Source organism: Myotis brandtii, unplaced genomic scaffold, assembly GCF_000412655.1.
Source record: "Myotis brandtii unplaced genomic scaffold, ASM41265v1 scaffold324, whole genome shotgun sequence".
Lineage (NCBI taxonomy): Eukaryota > Metazoa > Chordata > Mammalia > Chiroptera > Vespertilionidae > Myotis > Myotis brandtii.
Genome location: NW_005362439.1, coordinates 1,830,822 through 1,848,197, shown reverse-complemented (window position 1 = coordinate 1,848,197; position 17,376 = coordinate 1,830,822). Strand labels below are relative to the sequence as shown.

Below are 17,376 nucleotides of genomic sequence, written 5' to 3'. Positions count from 1 at the left end.
CACCACTGTGCTGGCAGCTGGCAGCCTGGCTTGTGGCTGAGCAGAGCTCCCCCTGTGAGAGTGCACTGACCACCAGGGGGTATCTCCTGCATTGAGCGTCTGCCCCTGGTGGTCAGTACGTGTCATAGCGACCAGTCATTCTGCTGTTAGGGTCAATTTGCATATTACCCTTTTATTATATAGGATACTACCTTGTGGTTTAAAACTCTCAGACAACAAGAGAAAACATGCAGCTCAGTTCCCCTCCCCAGCAGTCTCCCCAGACAATGCCCCAGTCTTCAAGGACCCTCTCCTAGAATCTCATAGAACCCCATCCTTTATCCCTATCCATCATCATTTTCTGATTACTCCTCTCTCTCCTAGAGGCAAATGAGAAGCATCTGTAGACCTGGAAGCCAAGTGCAGGAATACCTTGTATGGGTGATACAAGCCATAGAGCCAGAGGAACTGGCTAGAACCTCAGCCCCCCCCCCTCCCCCGCCACTTACAGGTGAGCGGCCTTGGGCAGGTGACTTCACTGGCCATGCCTCAGTTTCATTATCTATAAAATGGACTAAAAGCCAACCTCACAGCACTGCTGTAATGACTGATGTAGAAGGCACTCAACAAATAATTACTATTAGCACTATGATCAAGATAGTGATTATTAGTGAAGGGAACAAATGTTAGTTATGATTAATTCTGAGCGATGGGATGTCTGTAGCTCAATATTGGGATGTTGTAATCAGCCTTTTTTGCAGCGTCAACTGGCAGAGAGGCCTGGGTGGGAGTTGTGTGGGACCTGGGAGCTGCCTACGACCTCTGTTGCTGGGTTCAGATCCAGAGATTAACTGAGGGATGTTTGTTGGCTTATCTTTCCCACCAAGCAGGATTTTTCTCAAATTAAGCACTCATTCATTCAATAAATATCACTGAGGAAGCAGCCACAGATCTTAGGATGAAATGCTAATTCAGGCAGAGAAGGTCTTTGCTCTCACAAAACTCACAGTCCAGGGGGATACACTGTGGTATCACCTGGTCAGTACTGTGGTGGGGAATTCTGTGGAATATGGGAACTCTAAGCTGCAGCCCTGTACCTGGGAGTCAGTTGAGGACCTTCTTGGGGATGTGGAATCTAAGCTGAGGTCCTTTGATTTCCCTAAAATATTCTTAAATATATTTTTATTGATTTCAGAGAGGAAGGGACAGGGAGAGAGATAGAAACATCAATGATGAGAGACAATCATTGATTGGCTGTCTCCTGCACACCCCCTACTGGGGATTGAGCCTGAAACCCGGGCATGTGCCCATGACTGGAATCGAACCCGGGACCCTTCAGTCCACAGGCCAACACTCTATCGACTGAGCCAAACCAGCTAGGGCTAAGCTGAGATCTTGAAGAAGAGGAGGGCCAGGGTGTTCTAGGCAAAGGGAGCAGCGACTGGTAGGATCACACAGGGCATGTAGACCATGTCATTTGTCAGGGATGAGCCCAGGCTACCCTAAATGGAGATCAGGATATGGTCCTCCAGTTCGGATTGAGATGATCCTGGCCACCCAGGGCCAGATGCTTGGGACCAAGCCCCCAGAAGCCTGGTTTCCCAGAGTCCTCCCTTTTATTATCCCTGGAGTTCAACTCCTTGGACCCTCTGAGCCTGGCAATTTTGAGACCAGCCCATGCTCTGAGAACTGAGATGCGAGAAGGACCTTCACAACCTGGACCTGATCAGAGAAGGATGGTCAGCATGGTAAATGGGATCCCTTAGCCTAGAGAAGAAGAGGCCAGAGAAAGCAGAGCCATCATCAGTGTAGGAAGGACTGCCACACTGGGGAGGCAGGACCAGGACCAGCATGAACTTGGAAGATGCTGGTGTTGTGAGGTGGTGAGCTCCTTGTTACCAGAGGAATTTAAGCAGTAGCTGGGTGACCCTCTGTCTGAGGCTGAAGGAAAGATTTCTCCACTGAGTGCAAATCTGTCCTAAATGACCTCCAAAAGTCATCTAACACTAAGATTGCGTGTGAACAGATCCTCAGAAAATAACATGAAAGCATGAGTTTCAGCCCCCTGGGTCAAGCATGGTCCATGTGAACCATAATGTTCATCCTGACCATGGTGTTATTTAATAAAGGCATCAATACTAAAACATCAACAGCTGCCATTCATAGAGCAATTCCATGGTGCCAAGTACTCTGTCTCGTGAATTCTCACAACTCTATGAAGTAGCTACTATTATCATCCCCATTTTATAGATTAGGAAACTGAGGTTCAGGGTTGCTAGGTAACTTGCCTGAGACCACAAAGGAAATGCATGGGGAAACTGGAGTTCAAACTCAGGTCTCTGCCAGGATAGCCCGTGCTCTTAAGCACTCTGCGGAGTGAGGGATGCTTCCCACAAGCTCCCCCGAATGACCTTGTCAGAATCAACCAGAAATGTCCTGGAGTCCTCTATGAACTCCCATTTTTTTCCCTCTGGTTTGAGCAAATTTGCTATGTGAACATGCATTTAATAGGGAGAAATATTCTGCTTTGCCACAGAATGTCTGCCGCAATCGAGGATTCACTGATGGCCTCTCCTAAATGATGACATAACCAAATGCTGCGGAGATTGGATTTTCAAAAACCTGATTTGCTTGCAACTTTCCAGGAATCCATCAAACCCATAAAACATTTTGATTTTCAGCCCTACACCTCGTCTTAGAGCAGAGTGCTCACAAAAATGATTTGTGAAGCCATTCATGGTTGACAAAGTGCTTTCGTACCTCACATCTCAGATGCTCCTCCCAGAACCCCAGGAGGCAGACAGCATCACTTCTGTTCTCCAGCTACTTCCCAGTCCAGCAAACAGAGAAGCAGAGAGATGGAGAGGCAGGCTGGCCTGAATTTGAACTTGAACTCTGGCATCTGCTACACCCAGAAACAGGAACACCTAAACTGTAGGGACGCCTCTGAAATGATTCAGATCTGGGTCCCTAACCTGCTGTCCATGGACAGGCTAGGATGGCTAGAATTAAAAAGTCAAATAACCACAAATGTCAGCAAGGATGTAGAGAAATCAGAGCCCTCATATATTATTGGTAGGAATGTAAAATGGTCCAGCTACTCTGGAAAACAGTGTGGCAGTTCCTCAAATGATTAAATACAGAGTTACCACGTGACCCAGCAATCCCACTCCTTGGTATGTACCCAAGAGAAATAAAAACATAAGCCCACAAAGAAACCTGTACACAAGTGTTTATAGCAGCATTACTCATTATAGCTAACAAGTGAAAACAATCCAACAGCCCATCAACTGGTGAATGGATAAACAAAATGTATTTCTATGAGACGGAATATTATTTGGCCAGAAAAAATGATACATGTTACAACCTTGAAAACATTAAGCTAAGTGACAGAAGCCAGTCACAAAAGACTATATACTGTATGGTCTCATTCATATGAAATTTACAGCACAAAGAAATCTATACAGACAGAAAGTACATTAGTGGTTGCCTAGGACTGGGAGGGAGGGGGGAGAAGAGATGGGGTGACAGCTAAAAGACAGCATTTCTTCTTAAGGTGATGGTTGCATATATATGAATATATTAAAGGCCATTGAATTATACACTTTAAATAGGTGAATTGTATGGTATGTGACTTATATCTCGATAAAGCTGCTAAAAAAATTAAATCTGCCACATATTCACCAGCAGCAATCAGATAAGAAAAAAGAAACAATCTTATATCTTCGGCCTGAAAAGTATTCTCTAGAGAAACAGGAGGTTCCCACATGATTGGGGGGACCAAGTTCATTGAGATATTCATATCTGGGGCTGGAGATTAGGAGCTTGAGCTTTGGTTTGAAGTCCTGGCCCCTCGGTTAGCTGGGTAGCCCTGGACAAGTCACCTGGCTCTTTAAGTCTCGGTTTCCCAAACTGTACCAGGAACACAATAGTACCTAACTCATAGTATGCTTGTGAGGATGTAGAGTTAAGACACACAAATCTGCCCTAGCTGGTTTGGCTCAATGGATAGAGCATCAGCCTGTGGACTGAGGGGTCCCGGGTTCGATTCCAGCCAAGGGCACATGCCTGGGTTGCGGGCTCGATCCCCAGTCGGGGGCGTGCAGGAGGCAGCCAATCAATGATTGTCTCTCATCATTGATGTTTCTCTCTCCCCCTCTCCTTTCCTCTCTAAAATCAATAAAATATATTTTTTAAAAAGACACACAAATCTCTTAATGCCCAATAAATGGCAGCTATTGTTGCTATTGTGTTATCATCACGCAACAACCGGACCTAGCACTTGCTGAGGACCAACCGAGGTTTAGGGGTTCTGAAATAGGTTCCAGGGGTGTAGATCAGACAAGACCTCTACTGGAGGAACTTTCAAACATGAGAAAACCCCAAATTCCCTATGATTAAAGCTAGGAAGTTTATTAGAAATTATTGTTTCTCAACCTAGGGTCTTTGGATATAGTCTCAAGATCTGAAAGTTCTAAGAATTTTTCATTCAATGTTTTCATTTAAAAATATCAACATAAAGGACTAACCATGAGACTTCCATCCACACAAAAGTATTGTGCTGTGACCGAGTTGGCACTTGTGGTAGACTGAATTCTTGGCCCCAGTTCTTGCTCCTATCACCCTTGGCCGGATGGATGACTCTGCAGTAGTTTGCTCCTTGACCTTGGATTCAGCCAGATTATTTGTTTGGCCAATGGGATGTTAACACACATGATGCAAGCAAAGACTTGAAATGTGCTTGTGAGGATGGGCTTGCCCTCCAGGGCCTCTGCCTTTGCCAGAAGCGTTATTCCAGGGAGCCAGGTGACTTGTCCAGGGCTACCCTGCTAATCATGGGGCCAGGACTTCAAAGCTCAAGCGCCTAATCTCCAGCCCCAGATACGAATACCTCAATGATATGAGTCCGGAACAAGCACACGTGGAGCACACCTAGCTCCACCAGGAGGAGCCACACTCCCTGGACTGAAGCTGGAGGCAGAGCGGCCCAGCCACGCCCAGCTAAGTCCACCGAGCCAGTCAACGGCACATACATGGGCAGGAATAATGATTGTTGTTCTACACTGGGGTCAGCAAACTATGGCCTGCAGGCTAAATCCAGCCCGCCACCTGCTTTTGTACAGCCCACCAGCTAAGAATAGTTTGTACATTTCCAAATGGTTAAAAATAAATCAAAAGAAGACGATTTCATCGTGTGAAGATTATTTGGAATTCCAATTTCAGTACCCATCAATGAAGTTGCACTAGAACCTGCCCCACCTATGGCTGCTCTCACGCCACCATGGCAGAATTGCGTAGTTGTGACAATACACTGCATGGTCCACAAAGCCTAAAACATTGACTATCTGGCCTTTTACACAAAAAGTTAGCTGACTCCTGTTCCATGCCACTGAATTTGGAGGTGGCTTGTTACACAATAGCAGCTGACTGTACAACACCAGTTATTACTGCTTAACATTAGCCTGTGAAGAAAGAACCAATGCAAACTTAACATGTACATGATGCATTTGGGCAAAGAAAAGACCAAGAAACATCATGGCCATTGCACTAATAAGCGATTTCCCAGTATTTCAAAGAGACAAAGAAAATACAGATACCCACAGGCGCATAGGCATGCCAAAGGCCAAACAATCTGTCTCTGTCGTCACTACCATGGCCGGCCTAGTCCCAGGAGAACATCATCCAACACAGTAAGCTGACTTTCTTAATTTGAGTTCTGTTGGTTTGTGTAGTTCTTGTTCATTTTATGTTTGTAAATCTGTCTTGGTTTTATCGTTGTTTAAAAGCTATAAGATGCGTTGTTTCTCTCTAGCTTTAGGTGTACACCTTTTTAAGTAACATTAGAATAAAATGAATGTAATGTTGGGACCCCATGAACATTAAAAGTCACCTGAACACAACACAAGTGAGGGACAGCACTGCTGTAGAGGTGCTCAGGGGACAAGGAATGAAGAAGGTCAAGTAGGAACTGGGTCATAGGGAAATATTGGGCCGCTCAGCATAGTTTTTCATGGTCTACTTTGGTTCCAATAGAAAGACTTTGAGAATCACAGACTGGTTCAATAGCATTTTATATTTTGGGGGGAATCTTTGGTTTTATTTATGATCCAAAAACCAAACTACCAGTATTTATAAAATAATTATACAAGCCGAGCTCATTAAATATTTCTGGTGTTAAGAGGAATCTTAGGATCCAGGTACATATTTTACTCCTGGAAAGAACTGCTATTGAATCAAGAGTACCTTAAGGTCCATAACATCCTAGAACAGGAGGAAAGTGACTTTTTTCTGGCATCTTCTTCTACTTTTCCTTCTAAGCACACTCTACTTCTGCTATTTCCTGTTACTTCCCCAGCCTCAACATTATACCCGTGCCCCTGGGCCTTTGTACATGCTGTGCCCACAGCTTGCGATTTGTGTTCCCTTAATTCCTGACTCTGTGGAATCATTTCAACTCATTTCAACTCATCCCTCAAAATCCAGGTCAGGCCTAGAGGCAAGGAAACCCCAGTCACAATGTGCACACCTACCACTTGGAGATCCTGGTTTTTACACACCATTACCCACTAAAATGAATCAGAGCTCCTAAGAGAGATGGCTGGAACACCTTTTTGCATCAGAAAGTAAGTAAGTGCTAAAACAATAAGAAGAAGCCAGTGTGAACAAGTGCACACTGGTCAGTTCTAGAGCCATTTAAACATAAAAAAAAAATAATGACAGTAACAGACTAGAACACATGGAAGAGAAGAAGAATTCATGAGTCCATACTGATACTAAAAATAAATTGTAAATGGGGGATAGGGTGGGGGTGAATTTGAGCACTTAAAAAATTCTTTTTAAATCACTGATGTTTAGAGAGAGGGGAGCGAGAGAAAGAAACATCAACACGAGAGAGAAACGCCAATCGGTTGCCTCCCTCCCATACGTGGCCGAACAGTGGATCAAACCCACAACCTTGACCAGGAATCAAACGCTCAACCTTTCAGTGTACAGCACGACGCTCCAACCAACTGAACCACACTGGCCAAACTGAGCACTTTTTTAAAAAACTTTTTTTTAAAAAAAGAATGTCAAGTAATAAAGGTAGGAGGAATAGTTAAAAATCATTTTAAACTATGAATAATAACTGATACAAGCAAGAATCATTAACCGTTGGTAAAACCATCTGGTAAAAGACAAACAGACATCTGTGCCTTCTGCCGTCCACAATGAGAAAGACACAATGTCTGAACCAAAAAACTATAACCTGAATGGATCACGAGGAAACAATCGAAACTGTGGAACATTCTGCAAACAAGTGGCCTAAACTCTTCCCAAGTGTCGATATCACAGGGTGTGTGGTATTCATTATACTATCACTCTTCTACAGGGTTGGACATTTTCAAAGTAAAGAGTTCATAGCAATTAACCCACAAGCATGAAAAGCACCTGTTCACGCCGGTGCACCCATACATGCCCCAACTGCCTCATTTGTCCCTTCTTTTCTTCCCAGACAAGCCCATTATTCCTCCCTTCTCCGGGCTCCCCCACACTTGGTAAAAAAATGCCCCTTGGCACTGACATCTCACGACATCATAAGTGTCTGCCTACACTTCCATCGATCCCAGTTACTTAGAGGTTTTCAGAGGCCCTGCCGTGAACCTTTGCACATCCAATTTCAAGTTTTAAAACAAATCCCCACTTTACGATAGAAGCTGGAATGGAAAACACGGCAACACCATTTCACGTCTGCGTCCCCCCAGGACAGTAGGAGTCTGGCCGGCAGAGAGGCTGACTGACAGCAGGTGAGCAAACCCACCACACAGTATCCTCCTTATGAGGACCTCCGGGAAGTCTCTCGTCTGGTGTCAGTACCCAGAAGGGCTGACCTACCTGGGACTTCTCACGTTAGGGACAGAACGCGCTGGCAGCTGCCCAGGCTGGCCCTTCCCAGGGGCTGCCAGATGTGGACCCCACGTACTAAAAGCGCATATACAGGTCATTACGGTATACATCATTAGCCTCATTCCTGGCTCTATTTAGGGCCTCCACCCTTGTTTTTCTTTCTTAATCTCTCTCCCAGTTTTAATATGCTATCATGTTATATTTTATGTATCCTGCCAGGCTGCCCTACATCCCTTCTGGAACAAGACTGGGTTCAAGTAAAAACCTGAAATAGAAACCCTGTGCTGGCCTCCTCTTTCTTCTGCCCCTTCACGGGACCACACGGCTGCATGGCCCTCCTCAAGCACCTCGTGCCTGAGCATCGTCTGCGGCCTGCTGTGTCTGAGGACAGCCTGGAGACCTTGGCAATGAGTGATGGAGTTTATAATTCCCACGGAGCTGAGAAAGCAAAAGGAGGGACCTTTCTTTTCTAAACAGCCTGAAGGGAGTACAAAACACTTTCCAAGGAGGCCAGGCCATGAAGGAGAGGTGCAAAGTGGAACTGGCCATTCGGTCCATCTAAATCCAGGCCATGTCTCTACACCACACTGCACGCACTAGGACCAGCGTTCCCACTGGTTGAGGGGAGACGAAAAGGGTATGGGAAAGATGAACAGGACAGTCAACCAAGGCCAGGAGGTAGGAAAAGGTGAGGCGAGGAAGGGAAATGAAGAGGAACAGGAGGCAGAATGGGAGAGTGGGTTCTGGAGTCACATTCTCCCAGTTCAGTGACTCACTGGCTGTTTAGCTTTGTGAAGAATGACTCACCCTCACTAGGCCTCAGTTTTCCCAACTGTATAATGGGTAGAATAATATCTACTTCACAGAGGCATCACTAGGATCGAATGGGATCTTGCTATAAGGTGCCAAGCAAACCCAGACACAGAATAAGTGCTCAATAAACATTAATGGCTATGCGGCCATTAATGCCACCACTTCTACTGGAGTACAGTGTACACGCTGAGGAGTTGTGGGAGGAAATATGTGGTGTTGGATGGGGGCCAGAGTTTTTGAAGGCAGCAGAAGGTCAGGAAAGGACATCAAGTATGGCTTTGGAACAGTATTTGACAAATGAATGCAGCTTATTTAGAATGTGGGGCTTCCTGATCCTGATCCAACCCATCTGAGATACACACACACACACACACACACAACATATACACACACAACACACACACATACACATACAACACATACTACATACACACGCAACACACACAACACACACGCGCATGCACACACAACATATACATACACAACACACACACTTACAACATACAACATACACACACACACACACATACAACACATACTACATACACACGCAACACACACAACACACACGCGCATGCACACACACAACATATACATACACAACACACACACACACACTTACAACACACAACATACACACACAGCATACACACAACATACATACATACACATACAACACACACAATACACACAGACACACAGACACACACACACACACACACACACACACACACGGGCCCTGCTTTCTTGAACCATTTTGCATATTTGTTCTCTCTGGGCCTTTAAGGCCTCTCACTTCTCTGGATAGCGAAGGTCAAAGCCTTCACATGCGACCTCTAGCCACTCCCTCCCCTCACCCATCCACATGCTACAGCTCATAGTCCTAGGAAGGAACCTGCAGGGGTGCAGCCTGCTGGCCTCTGGCCCCACCGCGGCACCATGGGCCACGCCCACCCCTGACCAGTGGATCTGGTCTATGACCAGGCTGCAACCCCAGGGCTTCCTCGTCTCCCTTTCCTCCAGACCCCAGACCCACGCCAGACTGTATACCTAGGAAGCTGCCTGCTTTACAGACCCCAGCTTGCCTGGCTGCGCTGTCCCCAGGTGCAGACTCTGACTGTGGTGAGGGAGGAGGGGATCCTAGCAACACTGCCCTGGGCATGGCCCTAGATTTTCTCCCCCAAGATTTTCCTGCAGGCTGAGAAGCCCACAAGCCTCCTCTGTTGAACTTCTACCCATCCTTCAAGACCCATCTCCAATCTGCCCTGCCAAAACCAATTCCCCCCTCCCTGCCCTATAGCACTACAATCACTAGCAACACTCTGCCTGCATATTACTTGGTTGGGAATAAGCTGCCCCCTTCCTCATCCATCTCGGCCCCTGCTCCCCGTAGCTGGACCACAGGTTCTGGAAGAACACGGAGCAAACCTCATGCATTTCTGTTAGCCCCAGAGCTCCCCACTCAAGGCCCAGTGCTTGGGAGTGGCTCTGTGTCTGTGAGGTTGGACACATAACCACACTCGCAGATCTACCTCCTGCCATGTCTTCCCATGAAGGAATTCCTTAAGGCCCCATGGCGTCATGGACAGGGGCTATCTTTGAAGGAGCCCAAGTCTACCATGTACCAGCTATGGGAGTTGGGGCCACTTAACCTCTTCAGTCCTGGGTGCCCCCATTTGAACAAGAGGGCAGCAACCTCCCACTGTGAGACTGTTGTGAGGAGGAATGTAGTACGCACTTGGCATTTAATAATTGCTCAGTGAGCAGCCAGACTTATAAAATAAGCCAGCCATCCTTGCTGGGCCCCTCTCCCACCTCCCACTCACTCACCTCTCAGTCCATAGCAATGTGGCTTTTGTTGTGAACTGCCCCTGCCAAGGACACCGGGACCTGTGTGCTGCCTGAGCCACATGCGCTCTCAGGCCTCAAGCTTCTCACCCTCCACAGCACTGACCCCACGGCCACCCTGTCCCAGGGCTCCAGTTGCATAAATGCATACATTTATTTGCTTAGTTTCCCCTATATGCCCCTGGGCTGCAGGCCCACACACACCAGTGAGCCTCTGGGCAGCTCCACCTGGGCATCTGCTGGGCACCTCCCACTGTACTCCTCCCAACCTGAGCTCGCCTTCTCCATTCTCCTCAGTGTCAGACCACCACTCTCTACCTCTCCGCACGTCTCAGCAGATGGCCCCAAAACACATAAGCCCACTGGCTTAGTTTCCTATCGCTGCTGTGACAACCCACTACAAACACAGTGGCTTAAAACAACACACATTCCTTAACTCACAGTTCTGGAGATCCTACGTCCTAAAATCAAGATATGAGCAGGACTGTGTGCTTTCTGGAGGCTCCAAGAAAGAATGTGTTTCCTTGAACTTCCCGGCTTTTAAAGGCTGCCTGCCCTCCTTGGCTCCTGGCTCCTTCCTGTATCTTCAAGGTCAGCAGAAAAGCATCTTCCCATCTTTGGTCTCTGACCCTGACTCTCCTGCCTCCCCTTACAAATATGCATGTAATTACATTGGGCCACCAGGTAATCCGAGACAATTTCTCCATCCCAAGATCCTTAATTAAATCACATCTGCAAAGTCCCTTCTGCTATGTAAGATAACAGTCACAGGTTCTGGGGATCAGGACATGGGCATCCTTGGGGGGCCATTATCTGGCCAACTATCCTTACTCCCCTCTATCTGCTCCAAGCCTCTAGGACAGTGGTTCTCAACCTTCCTAATGCCTCGACCCTTTAATACAGTTCCTCATGTTGTGGTGACCCCCAACCATAAAATTATTTTCGTTGCTACTTCATAACTGTAATTTTGTTACTGTTATGAATCGTAATGTAAATACCTGATATGCAGGATGTATTTTCATTGTTACAAATTGAGCATAATTAAAGCATAGTGATTAATCACAAAAACGATATGTAATTATATATGTGTTTTCTGATGGTCTTAGGCGACCCCTGTGAAAGGGTCGTTTGACCCCCAGAGGGGTCGCGACCCACAGGTTGAGAACCGCTGCTCTAGGATATTCCTCCCATGACAGAAAAAAAATGCTGACCCACCTCCTTCCCATATCCAGTGTCTCCATGTGAACATTCTCAGGCAATATAAAAGCTTATCCATCATGCCTTATCTCTACTCTAAGAATCCTTCATTGGGTTCCTTAAGAATGTTCAAGTCTGTCATGAACAAACTCCTTCGACCCCATGTCTCCCTCCAGCCGTCACCCTTCCTATGCCCTGTCTCTCTCCTTGCTTCTTATCTCTAATCAATCATCTGAGACGTGACTCTACTGCTCACCTCCATTCTAATAAGGTTTCCATCTCATCACTCTTCATGCAGTACTATTGGCATTTGAGGCCAGATCATTTTTTGTTGTGGGAGGCGAGCCTGTGCACTATGAAACACTGAGCAGCATCCTGGCTTCTACCTTCTAGATGCCCATGGCGTATCCCCATCCTGAGTTGGGATGGCCAAAAATGTCTCCAGACATTGCCAAATGTCCCATGGGTGGGGGGAGAGGGGAGCAAATTACTCCAGATTGAGGACCATTGTCTTATAGTAACAGCTCTTGCTAAAGTCACCAATGACTTCCCTGGCACTAAATCCCATGGACACTATTAAGTCCTTCGCTTGCTTGGCTTCTCAGCAGAATCTGACACTCTTAGCCATTCTGGGCTCCTACCCCGCAGGCTGCTCTTTCTCTGTCTCCCTTCCAGGATTAAGCAACCCTTCTGAACCACTAACTGCTGACGTTCCTCAAAGCTAAGTCATAAGCCCTCTCTATCTCACTCAGTCTGTTCTCCCTGGAGGTGCCCTCCACACCCTGACCTCTCTGACCATTTCTGCATAGGTGACTTCAGAAGGGACACTTCCATACCTCCTTTCCAAGCTCTCAACCCCCATGTCAAAATGCCTACGTGACATCGTCACTAGGATATCTTGATGTCACTCCAACTCAGCAAGTCCAAAACCAAGATCTTTCCCTCATCCCAGTCCCCCTCTGGCAATTCCCATTCCTCAGAGAAAGGCGCCACCCCTGAGCTGTGGGGAGAGGACACTGCAGGGGTTGTTCTGGACGCTTCCCTCTCCCTTACTCAGGGCAATCAGTTTATTTCCAAGTCAAATCTCTTTCATCTTTAAAACAGTTCACAAACCACTTCACGGGTCCCCATGTCTCTGCTCCCACCCGAGCCCAAGCCTCTGATATGGTCGACTTAGTGAATCACCACAGCACTCTAAACAGGGTGTGGGCATCCATTCTTGACCAATGCCCTCACCACCCATATCAGTTCTCCATGCTGTGGCCAAAGTCACCCTTTCAAAACAAACAAACTTTCTTGATTGTCCTTAAACTAAAGAACAAAAGTCCCAATTTGGACCACTGGGCTCTATAATGGCCAAGCCTTCATCATCTCCTCTAGGCCCCTGTGTTGGCTGCACGCCAGGCACACTGGCCTTCTTCCTGTTGCTCAAAAATGCGGGGCTCTCTCTTACCTCAGGGCTTTGCATATGCTGTTTCTGGAGGCCCCTCATCCATCTTCACCTGGTGGGTATTCTCTTCTTACCATCGCAGTCAACTATTAGGAAGCCTTCCCTGACCTCTGGCCACATAAATTTTCGTGGTTGTTCACTTTTCTCTTAGCCACTCTCTCCTTTACCTTTCAGAGTCCTAATTTTCTATTTACTTGTTTTATTCTTTCACCCATTCCCTCTTTGCTACAGTAAACTCTATGAGGGCAGGAACCAAGTCTGATCAGGCCCACCATTGTACGCCAGGGCGAGCCCATCACCGGGCACAAAGGAGGTCATTCATGCATAATGAATGACCTTCCTACCCCCTAGCCTGCCTTTCTCTACTGTCCCACATCCCCCATCTCTGTTCAAGCTTGACTCCTAAGAGTTGTCTCGGATAATTCTTCCTCTTTATATCTTTGAAAACCCTCCTTTCTCACCTCCACATGCCATCTACCACTAAATCTTGGAGATTCTCCCTCCTAAGTCTCTCTCAAATATGCCCACCTCTAGCACCTGCATTTAAACCACCATCTTTCCTTACCTGAATCCCCATCCCAGCTTCCCACTTAGAACCCCAATTCTTGGAGTCACACCTCTGCTTGAAATGCTTCAATGGCTTCCCCTGGCCTACAGGAGGGACGATGCACCGACCCTGGCTTATGAGATGCAGCAGGATCTGGCCCCTGCCTCTCTTTCTCTTTTTTTTTTTTTTTTTTTTTTTTTTTTTTAACCCTCCCCCAAGGAGTAAGGATATTTTTTCCAGTAAGGATTTTTAGCAAGAGTGGAAGGGGAGAGAAAGAGAGAAACATCGCTGCGAGAGAAACACATCAACTGGTTGCCTCCCATACCACACATTCCCCACAGGCCCGGGGGCGAGGACTGAACCTGCAACCAAGGTATGTGTCCTTGACTGGGAATTGAACCTGTGACCCTGCAGTGCATAGGTTCATACTCTACACACTGAGCTATTCTGGCCCGGGCTCCCTTTCCTTGCCGCGCTGCCTCCCGGGCTCATTGCTGTTGCCACACAGGACTTCACGGAATTCGTCTCTCAGCTGTTCTGTCTCCAGGGAGCATTTTTCCATCCCCCTTCCATTACTGCTATCTACTCTTCCAATCTCAGGCTAAAGAAAGTCTTGCCCAAACCCCTCGTGTAGGCGCACAATAATAATAATAGCTGATATTCTCTGAGTACTTACTAAGGGCAAAACTCTAAGAACTTTACAGTTTTGACTTATTTAATCTTCACCATCAACTATGATTATCCTGTTACAGAACAGGCACAGAGAGGTTACATGACTCGTCCACGGTCGAGTAGATTGTAAATAGCAAAGCTGGGTGACATAATGAACTTGGGCTCCAGACCCCAAATCCCCGAACACTGTGAACACTGCCGCCTCCTGCTGCCCCCTTCAATAGCAATGACCGCATGTGCACGTACTTGTTCAACGCCTGCTCTCCCTACTCCCTGGAGGCAGGGACCCTGTCTGTCTTATTGAAGGCTTTACCGCCAGCAACCAGCCCAGCACCTAACATTACTGCTTTTTTAGCCGAATGTCATGCTTTGCATCCCCACAGTCCCCAGCTCCAGAGAAAGGCGTGCACAAACCTTTCGTAAATGCCACTGAAGGGCCCACCAGACACCCACAAGGAGGATTCACAGGGAAATCGCTCCACCACGGATTCTGCTGACTACTGCCAGGTGAGCTCCTCAGCATGGCCCTCAGCCACCAAGGGTCGCAGCCCTTAGCTAGCACGAGGGGACTGCAAGATTCATCACCCACCAGTCCGGGAAGGTGGCAAAAAGCTCTTGAGCCAGGCTGGGCCAGCAGATGGCTCCCCCTGCTGGTTCCCTTCCATGTTCGTTGGCACCCTCTCACTTGGCACTGCCCAGGGAACACTCACCAGCCAAGAGAAGAAGCCAGCTGATTTGTCCTGGGTGGAGATCTGTCCCTCATAAGGGCCGAAGATGTGGCCTTTGGGGATAACCTCATTTATGCATCGCACGTCATTCTCCCCATTGGCGTCCTTGACCACCTCCATGCCCTGTGGGATGGTGAGGGCGGCCCGGTCTGGGAGGCCCACAGGCACCGGCGTGTCGGACACAAACACAGGGGGACCATGTTTCGGGCATTCATCCACAAAGTACTCCTGACAGGACTCGCAGACTGGAGGGAGGGAAAGAGGAGGAACTCAGTTGTTGGGAGAGGTAGGACCTCCATGGAGGAGGCTGAAGCCCACCCTGAGACCAGCAAGGGCAGTGGAAAGCACTGCCTGGCATCCCCGAGCCCAGCCCTGGCTCCACCCCAGCCAGCTACGGCTCCTGAGTCTTCAGTAGCAATAACCCAATATCTTCCCTGGGGGCTCAAGGACATGCCTGCCAACGAGGAAGCCAGTAACTGCCTTTGTTTCAAGTTTGAAAAAGTAGAAGGAAGAGCATGTTCTGGAATCAGATAGGTCTGGGTTTGAATGCAACTGTGCATCTCTGGGCTGCGGGATCTGAGGCAGGGTTCTTAATCTTCACCAAGCCTCAGTCTCCTGACCTGGAAAATGGGACCAATGACAACCACCTCAATGGCTAATGGGGCGGATAAACTGAGGCATGAACCTGCGTCTGGTACATAATAGATGAGGGCCTATCATTAGTATTAGCCCTGCAAATTCCCTAAGCGAGATGGGGTTGGGGGTTGGGGGTGAAGGGAGGAGTAGCCCAGGAAATAGCCCCAAGCTCCACTTACACCAGAAGTCCACTTGCTGGAAACTTTTGGGCATGATGAGGTCACGCTTCCCCTTCAGTTTCTTGGGTTCCACTTCCATGGCCGAGGGGTCTGGTCTCCTAGAACTGTCCAGGACAGAGGCCATTAAAGAAAGCAAAGAAGCCATCGGAGAGGGAGAGGGCGACGGGCAGAGAAGCTGAGGACCTGGCCAGGAGGCCACAGGTACTACTGGGCAGGGGGAGGAGCCCCAGCCAGCCTATCAGGTCAGTAGACAGGTGGAGAGGGAGGTGTCCTGAGACCAGGCCTACTGGGCCACTGCTTGGTTTTCTCTCTGGTCCCAAGAGCCGCCTGGAGCAGCATAAGGAACGCGGGCAGGGAATGGGAACTGTCCGCAAGGTCTCCCACCAACCCGACCAACACAGCCAGGGATTCCCCCTTCCCCCTCTCCTGTCCCCACACAGGGGCCTCACCAGGGCTGGCCATACTCCTGGTCACGGAGAGGTGAGCAGACTTCTGTCTTCACCACGGTCACCATGTCCCCCACAGCTGCCTTGGTCTGCGCCAAACACTCCTTCATGTTCTCAGTCATTCTGTTCTGGGGATGGGAAGGCGGGACCAGCACAGGAAAAGGATCAAAGAGACAGGGGAAGAGGGGTGAGTGGTGGAGAGGGCAATCGGGGGTCCCGTGGAATCTGGTTACCCTCCCTGCCATCCCCAGAGGAAGCTCTTGAGAACACAGACAACAAAAACAGCTGTAGCCTGGCCAAGAGGAAATGCCATTTCTATCCCGGGCTGGTCCTGGGGACGACTGGAGCCACCAGCCCCATGGGGTCAGGGGCCAGGGGCAGCTCAGGCAGGAAACAGGGCTGCACAGCACAGCCTGGACCCCAAAATCAAAGGGCAAAGGGTATGAGGAACCCGCAGGAGCCTCTGTACGAAACTCTGCAGTGGGGAGCTGAGGAGGGATCAAATCAAGTCCAGAGGGGGCCAAGGGGAGTAGGCTGACGAAATGGGCCCTCAGTGCCTCCAGACAAGCCCCTAGCCCTGGGGCTGGCAGGGAATGCAGCCAGGCCCGCTTCGCCAGCTCTGAGCAGGTACCGGTGGGGCGTGGGGGTCCCCGTGGTGTGGGCTGGCCCTGACTCCAAGCTCCACCCTGCTCTCTCTAGGGGAGTCTCCCCAGTTGCCGCTTACCGCCCTCTTCCACCACAGCGCCGGGCTTCAGCCCCTCCCTCGGCACCCCAGGGTCCTCATGCCAAGCCAGGGACACTCTTCGGGTCAGCGCAGCGCGCAGCTCGGGCTGGGACCGCGCTGGCCCCGGGACTGGGCGAGCACCGTGTGTGACTCACTACTCAGGGCCCCGCTGGCCACACCCCTGCTCCTCGGCTAATCAGCCCCCTGCTCCCCACCGGGGCCCCAAAGCCAGCGGCGGCAGAGAGGGGTGTGGGGAAACAGGACGGCCTGCCC

General features: G+C 48.8%; 1 protein-coding gene across 2 annotated transcripts in view; it reads right to left on the bottom strand.

Annotated features, from left to right (window-relative positions):
* Positions 1-17,265, bottom strand: part of PRDM11 (PR domain containing 11) — a 53,131-nt gene extending 35,866 nt beyond the window's left edge. The window contains exons 1-4 of one of the 2 annotated variants that reach the window (XM_005870751.2): positions 17,104-17,265; positions 16,383-16,507; positions 15,934-16,037; positions 15,101-15,363 (exon numbers count right to left, since the gene is read on the bottom strand). In XM_005870751.2, coding sequence (XP_005870813.1) covers positions 15,101-15,363; positions 15,934-16,037; positions 16,383-16,501 — 486 coding nt within the window. In that variant the 5' untranslated portion in view covers positions 16,502-16,507; positions 17,104-17,265. The remainder of the gene's footprint in view (positions 1-15,100; positions 15,364-15,933; positions 16,038-16,382; positions 16,508-17,103) is intronic. The other variant, XM_014543311.1, reaches the window with a different exon arrangement.
* Positions 17,266-17,376: the final 111 nt, after the last annotated feature.